General features: G+C 36.6%; 1 protein-coding gene across 2 annotated transcripts in view; it reads right to left on the bottom strand.

Annotated features, from left to right (window-relative positions):
• Positions 1-8,240: 8,240 nt before the first annotated feature.
• LOC101171858 (GDNF family receptor alpha-1) overlaps positions 8,241-18,525 on the bottom strand; it is a 111,239-nt gene continuing 100,954 nt past the window's right edge. For both annotated transcript variants that reach the window (XM_011484248.2, XM_011484249.2), the window contains 2 exons: positions 15,069-15,116; positions 8,241-12,491 (listed from right to left, as the gene is read on the bottom strand). In XM_011484248.2, the coding sequence (XP_011482550.1) occupies positions 12,339-12,491; positions 15,069-15,116 (201 nt within the window). In that variant the 3' untranslated portion in view covers positions 8,241-12,338. The remainder of the gene's footprint in view (positions 12,492-15,068; positions 15,117-18,525) is intronic.

Raw genomic sequence — 18,525 nt, 5'->3', positions numbered from 1 at the left:
AAAAAATGTACATAATGTCATAAATTCATACAGGTTTAGTTCCTACATCTTGCAATAATGTTTTAAGACGTAGGAAATGTAGTGAATACTTTCAGATATTTTCAATAGTCAATAATTGGATAAAATAGTGAAATATTTTTGGTATACGTTTTTCCCTTTGACCCATGAAAGAAAACACTTATAAAGTCGTTTGGGTGGCAGAAACAAATTTAAATCAATGCCTCCAACCTTTTTCCTTTTGCTGTTTCGAATTCCAGAATTTGGATATGAATTAATCTGAAATAAATGTTGAACTTGCAACTTCTTCTCCAGGATAGCTGAATAAAATGATACAGATAAAAAAATGAATAATGACCAAGTAAAAATAGTCTACAAATCAATCCTTTAGGACATATTGCGTAGACCATCATGTCATTTTTTCAGCACATATTACATACAGTAAGGCATATTTAGGCCAACTCCTCTTATGGGCTATTTGAGGGGAAAAAATGGGCAAAACTGTGAACCACGACTGTGGTTCACAGTTTACACATTAAGGTCCTAGACCGCTCAGTGAGTCCGTTGAGCAAAAATGTTCATGCACATTTTTTCAACAGGCATACTGTAGGCAATACATCATAGCAAACACTTAAACAACAATCAAGGGTAATTATGGAGAGATGTAGGTGAGATGCAGGCGTGTCTTACAGTGTTTTCTTTTCCTTAACCCTGGCTCTAAACACTGCTCACTGCGCAAGGGGCCCATTGGTGCTGTTCATGTGATAAGTGTGTGCCTTTTGTGCATTCCTTTTGTGCAGTCTGACTGTAAAAAATGAAGAAATTAGACAATTAGAGTGTAGTTTGAGTGGACATCCTATGGGTAGTTATGGATGACCTGCACACCCCCCATGCATTTGGCACTCTTAAGGCCTCTCTTAAGGACATTTTATGACTCTGTGGTAGCCTCTGTTATCCACTACGCCGTGGCCTGTTGGGGAGCAGGCAGCACAGACCGGAATAGAAAGAGACTCAACAAGCTGGTCAGGAGGGCCAGTTCTGTCCTGGGCTGCCCACTGGACTTTGTGGAGGAAGTGGGTGAAAGGAGGATGTTGGCCAAGTTAACATCCATCATGGACAACACCTCTCACCCACTACATCAGACAGTGGAGGCACTGAACAGCTCTTTCAGTGGCAGATTGTTACACCCCCCATGCAGGAAGGAATGGTTCCGCAGGTCATTCATCCCAACAGCTGTGAGATTGTACAATGCCACAGTTTAAATATGCATGTACGAACCGGTAATCATACATCCATAGCTCATCTGTATATTCTGTGTTTTTACTTTATTTATTTAATTTTATTATTAGGCATAACATATGTTATGTTGTAATAGTGTACATAAGTTATTACTTACTTGATTTTTGCTTTTTCTATTTTTGCACATTTTTGTATTTGTATACTTGCACAGTACTGTCACTTTTTCTCTGCTTTTTGGAACTGCTGTGACAATTGAATTTCCCCAATGTGGGATCAATAAAGAATATCTTTATCTTCATCTTTATCTTTATTTGGGCATAATCGGGTCAGTAAGCACACTTTACTAAAGACTACAGAATTGGGACACCAAATGACAGTATCACCTGTCTGTCATAACAACTTATATTATCCTTACAAATACTTCACGATACACTTACCACACGCACAACAATGGTACGGCCCATTTTTGTGGTGTTTATCAAGTTGGCTGCATGGGCCTCAAGGGAACTGCAAGACACACCTCCAGCTGCTCCTGTCTGCGACCCTCCACTGGCCCAGAAAACCCAAAATCCCTCATGCACCTGTATGGGTGCAACTAAAGCTTACGTCTTGCATTGATTATTACATAATACCATCTTCCAGAAGGTAAAAGTTCAAAGGAAAAAGTGGCAGGCCAGAGAGACTGTTGTCCCTGACCAATGTCTCAAAACTCTAGATTACTATTGATGTCATTGTCAACGGTTGGCCATTCAAGCTTCTGCAAAGCAACAGTTTTAACCCTTGTGCTATCTTAGATGACCCCACCCTTACACTGACGTGTTCTCCCTACCATGACAAAGGTGGAAAGATTTCATGTAATCCATGGACACCAGTGAAGATCACAAATCATTGAAGAAAAAAGGTTCAGAGCACTGTCTAGTGGGTCTAGATGACTCAATTCCCAATGTTAAAATGCCTAGGATAGCACAAGGGTTACACATTTGTCAGAGACTGCTGAGTTTTCCATGTGACTCACATGTGTTTTATCTTTCTCGGGGTTCCTCTTAAGCCCCGGTCCCTATTGCTTTGGGACGGTCAAAAGTCCCAGAACTGCGTAAGTCTTTGGTAAGAGGGGACTATAACCTGATAAAAAAATTTAAAAGAAAACTATAATTGGTCTCATTGAATATCTTTGTTGTCTGTTACGGCAGACTAATTAAACTTCAGCAAGAGTTGTAAGAAGCCTAAATCATTAAACTATGATCGTAAAAAGCAATGATCTATTAGTATTCATAACCGATTCTTCACTATGACATCAATCGGCAGCTCAGGAGTTTACAGCTTTGCAGGGATTCCCCTGTGATACATTTATGAAGGTTAATTCATGGTGGTGTCAAGAGAACCAGAGTGTTTATAGAAAGTTTTATGACCTGTTCTTATAAACTCTCCATTCACTAATAGACTTGTTATGTCGATAAACAGTAAACATGTAGATATTCTTGGTTTGTCTATGGGAGGGTTGGCAAATCTTCAAACTATTTTGCTTTAAACAAAAGCACAAAAATAAAACTTGATTTAAGGCTAAACAATGACCAGAATATGTTTTAATTCTTTGACTCCCAACAATTCAGCGTTTATGGATTAGTATTACCTGGAATAACTGTGGAGTCCCATGGGGGCCCAAGTCTGGGTCCCCCTGTACAAGTCCCCAGCCCGGTAAAACTATAGGGTTGTGTCAGGAAGGGCATCCAGTGTAAAACCTTATGCCAAACCAAATGTGCAACTCAGTGAAAGCTGATATGCTGTGGAGACCCTTGATGGGATATGCCAAAAGGTGAACAACAAAAAAAATGCGCAAAAGGTTTTAAGGGAATTTCGAGTATATCCAAAAAATGCCCTGCAGAGGGATAAAGCAGTACCAAAAATGGAAAACAGAAAGACTATTATATTTAAAATTATATATAAAATACAATATATGTAAGACTTGGCAAAAGTTTAAAAATATCCGATTGTCTGTAATGCAAATAAAAGCATCCATTTACATTGTATGATAATCCAGAAGCAGCTCTAGTATTTCCAGACAGAGTGAACTCCTATTATGCCATTTTAAATCTGTGTTTTGGAAAATTCGTATATTACAATTGCAGCCAATAGATTTCTGAAAGAATCAAAGATATTTTCTTGATGCCAGTTAGAATTGCTTGCAAAATGCATTAATAAATTACATTGAAATTAAATTGGTAAAAAGATAGTTGCATATATCTTTTTTTTTTGTAGTAGTAGTAGTCAAATCCCATTGATTGGACAAAATTAGAAGAAAAGTTTTGGTCGAAAAGCAAAGCATTGTTGGAAATATGTCTGTTAGTCAATATATGAGGTGTACCTTATATGAAAAAAAGAGTGAATATATACCAGTAAATAAATTGCCTGCTGCTGGTTTATATATGAAATGGGTTCAAGAAAAGAGAAGCTTTCACAAGTCAGTTCTAGAAAAAAAGGACATTAAGCTCAATTTTGTTAGAAGTCATTTGCAGGTCGAGCTTTCTTTTTCTGAAGCGAGTCCATTATTCCTGCACAGACAGCGGGTAATGTCCGTTTGTCCTCCTCAGCAGTTCAAGGATCACAGCCTCAAATGCCAGTGTAAGAAAATGGCACTTAATGACACTTAATATGCTCATTCTCTGTATGCAAAATGCTGCTGGCTACAAGACTCCAGATTCCCATATTCTTTAAATATGTAAGAGCTGTCCTCAAAGCCCTGCTACTTTGTCTCTGTTAATCGTGTTACATTGTTACTTTAATGGGAATATGTAGTTCAATTCAATTCAGATCTTATAAAAAAAAGTAGATTTGTGACTATTTTGAATAAAAAAAATCTCAAATGAATTTTTTATTTTTACAAATCAAAAAATATTTTTTTTAACATTTGCCTAACAATAGAATTTGTGCTTTAGGCTGTCTGTCTGTCTGCAAAAAATGTTTGTGGAAAAAAAAAATCAAAATAATTTGAATTTTCTGCATATTCTTTTATTCTTCTAGTTAGCTTTGTAGGGTTAAGATGTGATGCCTGCAGCTTCAGTCTAAAGTTGATTGTCCTGATGTTCACCTCTCCGCTAAGTGCATTAACAAATGAGCCACTTTGTTCCCATAAGAAAGAGTTTTGTATTCATGCTTGAAAAACTGTAGCTAAGTTAATGGATATGTCACATAATGGAGAATAATGACCAAAAGCAGAGGAACTCAAATGTCACACTCATTTTCTGACATTTGATGATGGCGCACACATCAGGCGATTTAACATTTCATCGTTAATGGTGAAAATGCGTCAACAGATGTCTTCCATAACAACGAATGCTATCTCACAATCTGAGCCATAAAAGTAGAGCTAAATGAGCATTCCAAAATTCTATTTTTTTGAGTCACAAAATTGCTATAAATTTTAATTATACCTTAGGTATTGTTCTTGTGGAAGTTTATAGTCATAACAGAAACCAATCAACAAGACAGAATTATGGGATACTAGTTTTGTTGTCACACACCTCGGTATGTGACATTGGCTCTCCACATTTAAGGTGGCCCTCAGGGACCACAAATCTGCGTTCAGGAAATTGATCTTTAATTTACCCCCTTCATCTCTTAATTCTAGGTGTGTAGTTCTTTAAATGAGGGTGGAGTTGAACCCATGACTTTCTGGTTTTAGGTTTGACACTCTGCCACTAAGCCACTGAGGTGTAACCCAATAAAACATGCTCTACGACATACCACAACTCTTTCATTGTTTATGCAATAAATGTAAATGAGCTGATCCTGACAAAGAGAAAACAAGCTTTGCATATCGGCTTTGCACTGGTTTAACCCTTTTGCTATCTTAGATGAACCCCACCCTTACATTGACGTGTTCTCCCTACCATGACAAAGGTGGACAAAGGTGGAAAGATTTCATGTAATCCATGGACACCAGTGAAGATCACAAATCATTGAAGAAAAAAGGTTCAGAGCACTGTCTAGTGGGTCTAGATGACCCAACTCCCAATTGTAAAATGGCTAGGATAGCACAGGGGTTAAATGTTGGATAACGGCGCAAAGCCACTTTTCTCCGCAACAGATTCCGCTGATTTACATTACTGTAATTGCAGAAACCCTTCACTGCTGTAAAGTGCCTAACTGCTTTTGTCTACTTCAAAATAAGCTTCCTGCGCATTTTTTTAGCTGTTCTTGCACTGTGCTTTTCTGGACTGAGAGGTCTGAGGTCTTTCCAGGTATCTGTTGTAGCCACTCCTCCAGCTTGGGGGTTACTGCCCCAAGTGCTCCTATTACCACAGGCACCACTGTCACCTTCACTTTACATGCTTTGTCCAGTTCTTCTAAGAGTACTTGGTATTTCTCTAGTTTCTCATGTTCCTTCTTCCTGATGTTTTCGTCACTTGGCACATCCACATCCACCACAACGGCTTTCCTCTGTTCTTTATCCACCACTACAATGTCTGGTTGGTTCGCCATTACCATCCTATCAGTCTGGATCTGGAAGTCCCACAGGAGGTATTTCCCATTTTGACTTTGGGTTTTCCAGTCCATATTCTGCACACATATTATGTTTACACAATATTAACTGGAAATATATATATATATATATATATATATATATATATATATATATATATATATATATATATATATATATATATATATATATAATATATATATATATATATATATATATATATATATATATATATATATATATATATATATATATACATATATATATATATATATATATATATATATATATATACATACATACACTCAATGACAGTGTTTTTGTTCATCCAGCTGCAGACACACTACTGCAGCTCACATTTCATGTCAATAAACCAATTAGAATCAGACCCTGCATTTGCAGCAGCATTCAAACACATTGGCAACTAATCCACAAGGTGACGTCATTTAAGGGGCTTACTTACCCCACTTAAGGCTACGTTCACACTGCAGGCTGAAACAACCCAATTCTGATTTACTTGCCCCTGTGGGACCTGTTTCTGATCTTTTCATGACATTTCTTTTCCGATTTACTTGCCCCTGTGGGACCTGTTTCTGATCTTTTCATGACATTTCTTTTCCGATTTACTTGCCCCTGTGGGACCTGTTTCTGATCTTTTCATGACATTTCTTTTGGAATGCGATCTCCGTCTGTACGGCCAGGCCACATGTATCCGACCCGTACGTCATCGATACGCTCCAAACGTAATAATTCTGCATTGAAGTAGGCGGGAACGAGAACATAAACATCAATCATGACGGACGGTGGAAGGGAAGCGAGGTCACCGATTTGATTAATATTTGGGGTGACAGCTCTATTGAGGCCAAACTCCAGGGCACAATTTTTAAAAAAATTTCCAGCGAAATGGCCTAGCGTGGTGTTGAACCTTTCCCGCGATTACTTTTTTTTTCCCTTTCCGAACGTGGTCAGAAGTGCGAGGGACCGAAGGCGGATCCTCGTTCAGAATCAGAATCAGACTCAGAAATACTTTATTGGTCCTACACGTGGGAAATTTGTTTGTCACCATAGCAACAGACAGCAGAGGGGAAAAAAAAGACTAAGATTAATATAAAAAAAAATAAAAACAAGAACAAAAAACATGTAGCATAAATGCAAACAACAAGGTAGTATGATTTAAAAAGCTATTTTTAAATTACACTTCGGGATTCACTTCCCCGCTCGGACCCTCAGATTCACCAGAGCGGGTTAATAAAAAGTCAATAGCATTTATTCTGGGGGAAGCCTTCATTTATTGTCGTTCTTTTTCCTCAGTAACACACAACATGAATGTGTGCTCCTCTCCTCTCTCTTACACACAAACGCGGCCCCAACACATCCACATCCCCATTCCACAACAGTGGGTACAGACAATCCTGGCTCCAATGCCTTCTTACTCCTTGTGCTATCCTCTGCACTTTAACATTGGGAGTTGGGTCATCTAGACCCACTAGACCAGGGGTATCGAACTCATTTTCCCCGAGGGCCACATCAGCCTAGTGGCTGTCCTCAAAGGGCCAGATATAACTTATACATGTAACTAAACGTAATGAAAAATAAACTTAACTACTCCTTAATGTTACATATCTCATTTATTTATTTATTATAACTTTTTAAAGTGACAATTACAGATGCATAGAAAACATATGTTTGCTTGTTACTCTAACAAAAAACCTTTTACATTTGATTCTCTCAGGTTAGGTTATATGGACAGTGTTTAATTCCTAATGTGTAGTTGACCAATCCGATAATTCAAGTCTGATTCCCTCTAGATGTGAATAAATACACACCAATTTTTATTTTTTATGCCATCAAATGGCCTTGAGCTTGACACATGTGCACTAGACAGTGCACTGAACCTTTTTTCTTCAATGATTTGTGATCACTGTGACATCACTGGTGTCCATAGAATACATGAAATCTTTCCACCTTTGTCATGGTAGGGAGAAAACGTCAATGTAAGGGCGGGGTCATCTACGATGGCATCTAGCATCTAAGATAAGACATGGCTTTGGTCTGGCACGCTGATGGTTAATTTATTCTCTGTAAACCCTAAATACTTAAATTTATTATTAAAGATTGTTAGTTTGTTAACTTATTTCTTCATTTTGTTAAGCTCAGTCTTCTCTTGAATAAGACTGGAGAGAAACAAGAAGTAAAATTCCATTGTAAAACATGATGGAAACATAAAGTTTTGTGTGTATTATGAGCCACACCATATAATAGAAAAAAAATCTTTTAAAATTTTATCTGAATAAGACAAAATTTGAAAATGACAATAAAGAAATGGCCTGAATCGTTAAAAAAAATCCCTGTTGGTTTGTCAGCCCCAACTACAGAGAGAGTAGAGTGAAACCTATTCAGACGCCTGCGATGACTAATTGGAAAACATATGTTCTACTTAGATAATGATAAAACTTGCTTTATTTGTAACTGACTGTTTCTTTATTAGCCATCTTTGTTAGTTAAAATAAACACAAACAATCTGTCAGAGTGAAGGAACAGATTTTAATCATAATTTTTGTACAACAAATTTTACATGATCACAAGCTAGGAATTTACTGATGTCTTCATAGAGTTTGCATCTCCTATTAACAAACATAAGAAAAAAACATTTTGGTCAGTTTTAAACCATGTTGAGATGGAGATGAATGATTGCAAACATGTTACATATTTGTACTTAATGTCACCACATGTTATGCTGATAGTTCTTTTCTTTTTTTTTTTCCAAGCTTATGTTTTGGAGTATAATGATCAAAACCTACTTTTTGAGTCTCTGTTTGGTAAAGTCTGTCATAAATCCACTGACATCCCCACTCTCTTGCTTCCCATTTGAACTGCATTGGCAAAGGGGGGTTTACCATTTGCCAAACTTTACTAAAAATACACCATAAAAAAGCCTTTTCAGGCATAGTTCTGTTTACTTTTTTTCCCTTGAAACATAAGATATTTCCCTTATTCAACATCATGCATAGAAATCTCTTTCTTGCTGAGCTTCTATCTGTCTTAGAAGTCAAATAAAAGCAGTTACAAGCAATTAGGTCTATTTCATTCAGTTTAAGTCCTTAAAACTAAATAAAGAAATCATAAAAGGTAGAAAAATAAGTGTTAATCTTAGCCTGAAAAACAACAGCATTTTTAAGCAAAGTTACTTTAGGGGCTTATGATACAAAACATTGTTTAGCCCTAAATCTAATAGGAGACGTATATTGATATCCTTTTTTTCAGATGCGATCATGTACATACTGGGAGAAATATACATTTAAGTCGTAAAAAAAAACAACAATATCCCCGCTTTTCTAGAATGTCTCTGAATGTGAATAACAGCTCACAATGCTCTGAAATACGTATCAGACATTTAGTTAGTCCAATCAATTTTCAGCCAAGTGCATACAATGTGTTTACCATGTTTATGCTTGTTAAATAAGTTCAACTATACATTAACTGTGATTTGAGAAGCTACATGAACCCAAGCAGCAAGTCTAAAATGCTCCTGTCGGTCTCCAAACAGCCAAGGTGATAAGCTGAACATGCTGCAGTGGCAGAGATCCAGATGAAGGATTCTTATCTGTGAAGAGGAATCCGAATCTGCAAGTTTCCCAACTTGTAAGCTAATGGAAATGGATGTTTATCTAACTAAAGTTTCCCTTTAAGCTGTCAAAGAACCCATGAGAAAAATATAGAACAAAATCAAATAGAAAGTTCTTGCTACATGTAAGAACAATTTATTCAACCCGGCAAAGACACTCAATCTATTAGAAATCTATTCTAAAGGTCTTTTTTTCTCTGTTTTTAAAAAATAGACACCTTCCAATGTTCCATTTTGATGTGGAATTGTTCTTAGTTGAAATTTGATGAAGAAACCTCAAATATTAGTCATAATGTTCAATCCCTCAAAAGATATTCAGGTGAGATCTAAATTGTTTTCAGTAAAATTAAAGTTAATTCATATAGCATAATCTATTTATGTGTAGCGTTATACACATTTTATTAGTAGTTACTTAAATTATTTGGATTAAAAGTGTGCAAACAATCAAATGTTTGGTTTGATACTAAGCATCAAAATGTGTTTGTTTTTGCTAATCTTCTAAATCTCCCTTAAGTTTAAATCTAATTGGTGTCTGTTTCTAAAAACTTGGAAAATTGACTTTTCCGGGGCTCGTCAGATCGCTACGCAAATTACTGGGGCAACAAGACGCCAAGTGATCTACAAGAAAAGAGAGTTGAACTGTTTAAGGAGTTCTTAGAGAATAAAACCAAAAAAACTTTTTAAATAACTAAAAGTATAAGAGTTTGGGACTAATACCTAAAAATGATTAAAAAGAAAGGCTTCGAATGACTTTAACTAAATCAAAACAAGACCATGAATTAGAAAAGAAACCTTGTGTTTTTAGATAATTGTGCTATGAAGGCTTTTTCTACCCAGGGTACAGTACGTAAACCAATAAGCAAATTGTTTTCGTTTGTTCAAAACTTTCCTGCTTTTACACAGGGGTTCTAAGACAAACTCATTTTGTGGGTTATTAGACTTTTGCTTTATTTTGAACCCTTCAATGTTCCTATTTTGGTTTTAGAAACTGTAACTTTGACCAGATACTTGTTCAAATACCCATGTTTCACACCCCAACGAATAAAGAGCCTTATCTGATAATCATTTTTCTAAGCCCAACACCAAATTACTAAATATTTTTTATTGTTGTAACTGAAGTGTGGCTCTTGAATAGATTACTGAGCTAAAAAGAGGAAAACACTTTGCAAACACCTAAAGCATATCTGGTTTCTTTCAAAAGAGTTCTTTAATTGTTTTAATGTGGCCTCAAACTGAGTTAAATAGGCTTTCAAATAACATTATTCTATTAATGTTTATCTGCTAATACCATCCTAAAAACAAAGACATTTTGTCTTTACACAGCTTTTATCCTTATTTTAAGAAACTTTAATTAAACTGTTAATTAAATTGGCATGTAAAATATTCCAGAATAAATTGGTTATCAAGGAATAAAAACAAAGTACTTTTTTGTACATATTGTTGTTTTTCCTGTTGTTTTTTGGAATTGGCAACAAAGTGCCTTCAAATGTTGCTTGGCATGGGTTCTTTGACAAGTCCTCTGTTAGATGTTGTAAAAACATTCAGTAAGTTAGGTGCCTTATTTAGATTAATGATTGTCGTTTTAGGTGACTCATACTTCTTTGAAAATCTACTTTAAAAAAAAGACAAATAATAAACAGTCCAGCTAACTAAAACTTCAATTACTGCTGTAATTGAAACTGTTACAATTAAAACCATTTGGCAGAGTTCAACAAACTTTAATAAAAAAAACATAAATAATACAGTAAGGGAAAGCTGTTAGCTTTGTAGCACGAGGTTAAACCATTGATTGTATATGAGAACTGGAGTGAGTGACCCCTCGCCTCTCGTGTTTCAAATAGGAAGTACCCGCTGGTCTCAAGAAGCCGAAATCCCATTGACTCCTATAGACCGTGCTTTCAAGTGGTAGGGGCTTCCAACAAGCTCACTCCTGATTGGTGAGACTGGTTGCCATTGACATGTTGACTCGCACAAATCAAATCACTGCTTACTATTCTGGTCAACTATCATCTTGTTCTAACAAGCTGGTATCCCTATCACGAAAAAATGGCCAACTTCATTTTGTTGGAATCGGAGGTTAGCTATTTTCAATGGGACGTCACACACACACTCAATCCAGTTCTCCTATACAGTCAACAGGTTGGACACAGTCTACAATTGGTAATCTTTTTGCTTTTGTGGGCTCATTGTAGCGAGATACAACATATCCAAAGAGACAACGGAGCCGCCACTTTCTCACAAATGGACAGGGAGGAGAAAGACTGCTTTTGTGTGTCATTCTATTTGAGTGTGTGCTAATGTGCAATAAGAGGCTATGGGTCTCCGCCATGTGTGCTCTTGTTAGCGGGGAAGTGTTCAGTCAGAGCAAAAGTTTGGTTAAAAAGATTACAACTTTCCATTTGCTTTTCAAGAGTTCATTCAGAAAAAAAAGACGTAAAAAAAAACTCTTAGCCAATGAAAGCATTTCTTAGGACATAGAGACTAAAAAACACCAAAAGGCTGCCCGAAGGGTCATATATATATATATATGACTTTCAAGCAGAAGCCCAACAAAACAGGCGTGGGTGAAATCCGATGAAACACCTCTGAAAATTGATGCAAATTTACACTGTGTTCCAGAACCCACCCGCTGTGGTCTATTGGAATGTGGGCCTCAAACCTTTTCCTATCTCTGCCCACATGATCAGCAGCAGATGCGGAGGCAGAAAATTTTACCTAACCCAACGTGTACACAAAACCTGGGAGGACATGTATAACAGATCACCATTTTAGCACAAAGCTGCAATACAAATAATAATAAAAAAAAAAGAAATAGAAAAAAGTAAAAAACGACTAATCCTAAAAAAAAATTACATAAAATCAAGACATAACAAAAATGTTCAATTTAAGATTAAATAAAAATACAACAGGTTTTACTGAAGAGAAAGATATCATTTGTTGTTTTGCTTTTCTTGTATACAAATGTGTGTCAGTCCATAGTAGATGATGACAACAAGGCTACAAGTTGCCCGGAAAGGAGATTGCACTCAAGCTGCAATACCACAACCAGACTGCAGGGAGCGCGAGGGAACTCAGGTCTGAGGGCCGTCTGGATGTAGCCGAGTCCTTGAGGAGGGAGTTGGATGTGCTTGGACGGTCTATCTGAGAATCCTAAGGGGCAGAAAAATAGGTTAAAGAGATTATTCGAGCCATGTTTCAAGCTTTCTAAAGATTTGAAATTTTGGATTTTTTTTAAGGTTATTTTTATTTTTAATTAAAAAACAAAGTTTAACATTTTTTTTTACAATTACTGCATTTTGTGCACTCAAGGGTGCACTGGATTGGCGCATTGTCAATGAACGATCTATTTTGAAACTGTCGTATATGAGGCATACTGAACTATAAGGCTCAGATATAAGTCTGTCAGACTTTATTAACTGCAACTTGCTTGTAACACGCTACAGGTGAGCCACATTGGAAGCATTAGCGTATGCAAAGTAGTTGTAACACCCAACCTTGTTTGCAACATGTAAAAACAAGCTGATATCACTAAAATGAACATTACTGTGACTACGCTAAAACATAACCCAGTTCACACTAAAAAGAACACAGTCCGACACCACTATGCATTGGCCATGTTTGAACCATTAATAGTACTAGCCGTGTTAGAATTTTCACGATACAAGTAACTCCCAACCTTGTTTGTAACTTGTAAATAAACAGATTTATAGTAATTAAAAAAAATGTTACTGTGACAACGCGAAAAACCAACCTTGTTGACAACTTGTAAAAGAAAGTCTGACACCGCTACAAGTTAGCGATGTAAGCATATTTAAAATAATCCCCAACCTTGTTTGCAATTTGCACCAAAAAAAAGACATATTAACTCAAAATCCCTTTGACATCAGTAAGAATAACCAGGATTAATCCAAATACAAAGATAAAAAAACAGATAAAAATTTTTTTTGGAAAATGCAGTAAAGAAACAATGATGCAGATCCCGCTAGTTTCAAGACAAAAAAATTCAATTCTTTGATTCATATTTTTCTTTAGAATTGCTTTGTTAAATTTTTAGAAAAACTAGTAAATCTGTAATTATTTTATGTTTATTTTTTTACATTTTACAGAGCAGGACTAATTATAAATCAAATGTTGTTGAGCATTTTTTATAGCCTAGAGCAGGGGTGTCAAACTCATTTTCACCGAGGGCCACATCAGCATAGTGGCTGTCCTCAAAGGGCCAAATGTAACTTATACATGTAACTATATGTAATGAAAAATAAATGTAACTACTCCTTAATGTTAAATAACTCATTATTTATTCATTATAACTTTTTAAAGGGACAATTACAGTTGCATAGAAAATATATGTTTACTTGTTACTGTAGCATAAATCATTTGAAATTTTGTCCGCTTAATAAAACCTACATCACTCCATTAATGAAGGATCAAACCGTCCAAGTGAATAAAGACAAACAACATAAAACTGAGCTAGAAAGAACACGTATTACACAGTCACGTGTAACTTTTTGTCTGCATACACACACAAGACCTCCAAACAATGAATAATTACCGCAACTACACATAAATAATATGTAATTAACTAAAGAAAATTTGTATTTTTAAGAAATTAAAAAATTCTCTCACGGGCCACATAAAATGACATGGCGGGCCACATTTGGCCCCCGGGCCTTGAGTTTGACACGTGTGGCCTAGAGGCTTTGGCCAAAAAAAAATCACAATTCCATTTCTTTTTGACCATCAACCTAGTCGAGAATGTTTTTGAAAAAACATTTTAAAATTGCCTTGTTTTATTTTCCCCTACAGTTCTCATGTAAAAGAGTAATTTTCTTAAGAATCTTCTTTTAAAGGTGTGTTGCAATTAATTGTTGGGTCCAAGTTAAGGAGTTTAGACTGGTATTGATCTTGGAAGTTTCTTCACTGACATTTTCCAGCCAAAGTAATAAAAAGTGCAAAACTTTGGTGAAGTTTTATTTTCAGTGATTTGTTGCTTGCATTTGGGGACATTTGTTATTTAACAGGAAAATGCAATGGAGAAAAACATATTTCACATCAACGTGTGGCTTTATTATTGCCAAATATTAAAAAATCTCAAATAAGTTAATTTGGTATGAAACAGGACATTTAAAAGCATATATTCTTGAAAAACTGTTTAAGTTTAATGCCCAAAATGTCATTTGTGAGTGTGAGTGTTTCAGTTTGCCGTGCATATAAGTACGTCAGGCTTCAGAACTGCTCTTTGGTTTACTTCTAAAGCTGCAAGTTGATGGCTGGGTTGTCTCCCCCAGACCTGGTCCTGCCTCTATTAAATGTCAGTGCAGTGCATAACAGTGCCTTATTATTGCACAATGACATTTACGGTGAACTTTAAAAGCCAACAGATAAGCAACGATCCCATTTCAGCCTCAAAGGAACCACGAAGAGCAGGAGTTTACAGAGGCGGCAGGGAGGGCGGCTGCGGCCATCGCTGTCAGAGGGAGGCCACAGGCTTCCAACGGTGTGGTCCGATTAGAACTTGTGATGATTTGATAACTCCGGTGATCACTTTGTGATCTTAAGTGAAACGCTTTTTAGACGTGGTGTATGGTCTTCCTGCTCACACTTGTACCATTTAAGAGTATAGACACAGGAAATGAATAAAAAAAAACATGCTACTTGACAGTAGCAACTTGACAGTTATAGGGTCAAGTGAAATCTGAAAGCTTTGAAATTGGACCAAAAGCTTACCACACAGAGGACCCCGCCATCACTTGAGTTTGACTTTAATTTCTGAGCCTGCAATGAAACAAAAGACAAACAAGAAGGAATATTACAATCAGAAAACATCCTTAACCCTTGTGCTATCTTAGATGACTCCATCCTTACATTGACGTGTTCTCCCTACCATGACAAAGGTGGATAAAGGTGGAAAGAATTCATGTAATTCATGGACACCAGTGAAGATCACAAATCATTGAAGAAAAAAGGTTCAGCGCACTGTCTAGTGGGTCTAGATGACCCAACTCCCAATGGTAAAGTGCCTAGGATAGCACAAGGGTTAAACTGTCTGCCGTGAAAAAAAGTAGGTATAATATTGTACTTTTATTCTGAGGCCTGTGACTTAGATATTACTCACTTCTTGCTTATACTTACCTTTGGTAAGTGATTACCAAAGGTAACTAAATTCATTTCCACTGATCTTGACTTGAACACTGGAATAATATTATGAAGCTGCGTGAAAATGATGACCTTCTGAAGAGGTCCCAGGGAGAGGCTAGGGTTCCACTTGTCTTAGACTGTTGATAGCAAACTATAGATAGCATTCAATAGCGATATGTACTTGCATTCGCATTGGCAACAAGCATTTTTCATGTTGCATTTGTGTCCTTAAACTTTATTAATTATGTTATCTATTGCGCAATCACCCTTGATGCACACAAATCCTAAACAAACAGATTTGTTTGATTATGAATGCCATTTTGAGCTTTTCATTTGGGATCTCAGTAAATTATGGCCAATAGTTTGTCCCGTGTGGGCTTTTTCAGTCACTCTAGTTTAAGAAAAAGAGTTCTTCTGTAACATTAGTGACTAAATGAATAAAAGAGATTCTTGGCTTAGTTCTCATTATATTGGTTCTTGTGTGCTTGTATACTAAAGTTTGTGTAAAAGAGAGAGGGGAACTTAGATGACACAAAGGGGTTTCTGACAGGCTCATCCCCAACTGTGTCATTATACAAGCACAGTGTTCTTTGATGCTTAAACACACACACAACACAATCTGTCTGAACCACAACTGAGTACACACAAAAACACACTCAGGCGACTTAGTTAAGAGCAGCAACTCTTTCTCTTATCAAGTTGTAGCTGACATGCCCACAGCACACATGCATCACTACACAACCAAGCCTCATTATCAGTTTAGACTGGGTATGTGTGCAGATGAGTGTTCCTTTGTGTTTTGGTATGCACGGGCTTGGATTGAATCTATCAAGGATTTGTGTGCATTCAACTATCAGGCCTGTATGGGCTTACACTTCAGAACACCCCTTTACAGAAACTGTTAAAGTCTGTTGGCGTCTTCTCTTGGACACACTTGTAAGGCTTATGATACATAAATACCGAGCATGTAATGAATGTAAGTTCTTGAATGCGCTTTTAGCATACGGCCTTCACACTGGTCTGTCGCTACCCGGTATTATCACCAAACTACTGACAGTTGAAGAAGGCTTAGTGCAAAATGTCAAAGCTTTGCAAATCTAATGAATCTTGCGCCAGGCTTTGTCTTTCACCGCTCTATTCCAATAAATGAAGACTTTGTATCATGTAACTCCAGCCAGGCACGAACCACAGTTAGTATTTTTTCCTCCATGAATAATTTTCAAAGGATTGGCACTTCCATGAAAAAAAAGGACATACATACATTATATATATACATCACTACCCAATCTGAGTGATCAACGTTCAACTGGTATATTATATTAAGCTCTCCAAACGGAGAGTTATGGAAAATAGGGTCTTCGAATTCGGACGTTACTCCCAATCGATGACGTCATCAACAGTTGGTAGTCAGCTACGTTAGCGTAGAACTGCTAGCATTAGGAAGATGCATGACAACATTGGTTTTATTTCTTTAAAAAAGTCATTAGTTACATTTTCATTAAAGCTTCTGTGCTTCAGAGCTCACCTACGTGAAGAAATACACTTCTCCTCCGAAGCACAGCGCCACACGGAGAGTGCAGCATCCCTCTGCTGCAAGGGTTAGCCCTTACAAAAACCTTTTCAGACAGCCCTACCACTCCAAATGCTACAATTGGAGGAATAGGGAGAATTCGTAAGGGAAGAATTTGGATTCAGGCTAAGTTCAACTCAAGCCTTAGCAAAAGATTTAGCATATCTACCAAAACAAATAATGCATTTTTGGGTCATTCCACATCAAAAAAGAAGTTTTGAGAAAACATTTGGTGCGACCCCTTTCTGATTCAGCTGAAATATTTTGTGCTGTGATTACAACATACTGCATGTAATGAGGTCAGTAATGAGGCCAGGCTGCTTTGGTTACAGCTTTCATCTTCTCTGCATTGTTGCGTCTGGTGTGATCACCTCAGAGATTCTGATGAGGAGTAGGTCTGCTCAATCAATCAGGAGTGTTAGTGTGGGAGCAAAGTCCTGCTGAAGAACAAAATCAGCATGTCTAGCAGGGGAAAGTATGGATTGCACGGCAATTTTATGTTAAACGTTTGTTGTCCGTAGATTGATCTGGTTGAACAAAGTTAACCAACACCAGCAGATGACAAACTTTAAAAACCCACTCCCATAAAAATTGCGTCTTCAAAGTTTTCTCGTGGAATTTTTCTCATGATGAAGAAAATATTTAAAGAAAATTAAGCATAAAATTGCATTTCTGAGTATTTCTTTATTCAAATGATTGTGAATCAGGAGCAGAAAAAAAAATTCAGATTAAAAAAGAGAATATATGATAGGTAGAAAACCCAGTCTCCCTTATTGAATTTAGATAAATTCGTTGTCACAGAAGCTCATGGTTCAGAAAATAATCATGGTGTTTATTAAATAGACACACTGGAGTATTGAATCTGAGATGGAGTTTCACCATTTATATAGTTTTCACAGAATAATATGTAATTTATGGAAATCACCCCTTTATCAATGAAAACGGCAAACATGTTTATTATTACAAATATTTCCTTTTTTTATTAGTAAAACATAAATAAAGACAATAAAGTGTCTATTTGTATGTAATTTTTTTAAATATGTGAGGCCAGCCCTGAACCTTTTTCTTGGCCGCACAGACCCAGAGGAGAAGGGTCAAGGTTAGGATTCCAGTTGCGGTTAGAGTTAAACCACCAAATACAGTAGTTCCTAAGTGCGACTGTTTCTGCAGCTCACTGCTCCACTGATCAAATGCGGGGAACATATTTCACACACCTAGGTGTGTAACAGATAATGGGACTTTAACTTTAAGTTTCATTTGAAATATGAGCGGCCAGTAACAAAATGTCAGCCTTGAATGCAGGTAAAATACATGCGGGCATCTTGGCTGCATGTATTACATGTAGCCAACATGAATATTCATCCTTTTTTGTGCTAGTCGCATGTGAATGCGTGCGAAAAACAGCAGCCTAAAATAAAATCACCTATTTTGAGCTGGATTTTAAAGGATTTTTGAGGATTTTGTAAAATTCCCTTT

Source organism: Oryzias latipes, chromosome 15 (assembly GCF_002234675.1).
Source record: "Oryzias latipes chromosome 15, ASM223467v1".
In the NCBI taxonomy this organism is placed as follows: Eukaryota; Metazoa; Chordata; class Actinopteri; order Beloniformes; family Adrianichthyidae; genus Oryzias; species Oryzias latipes.
This window is presented reverse-complemented; position numbering and strand designations above follow the sequence as displayed.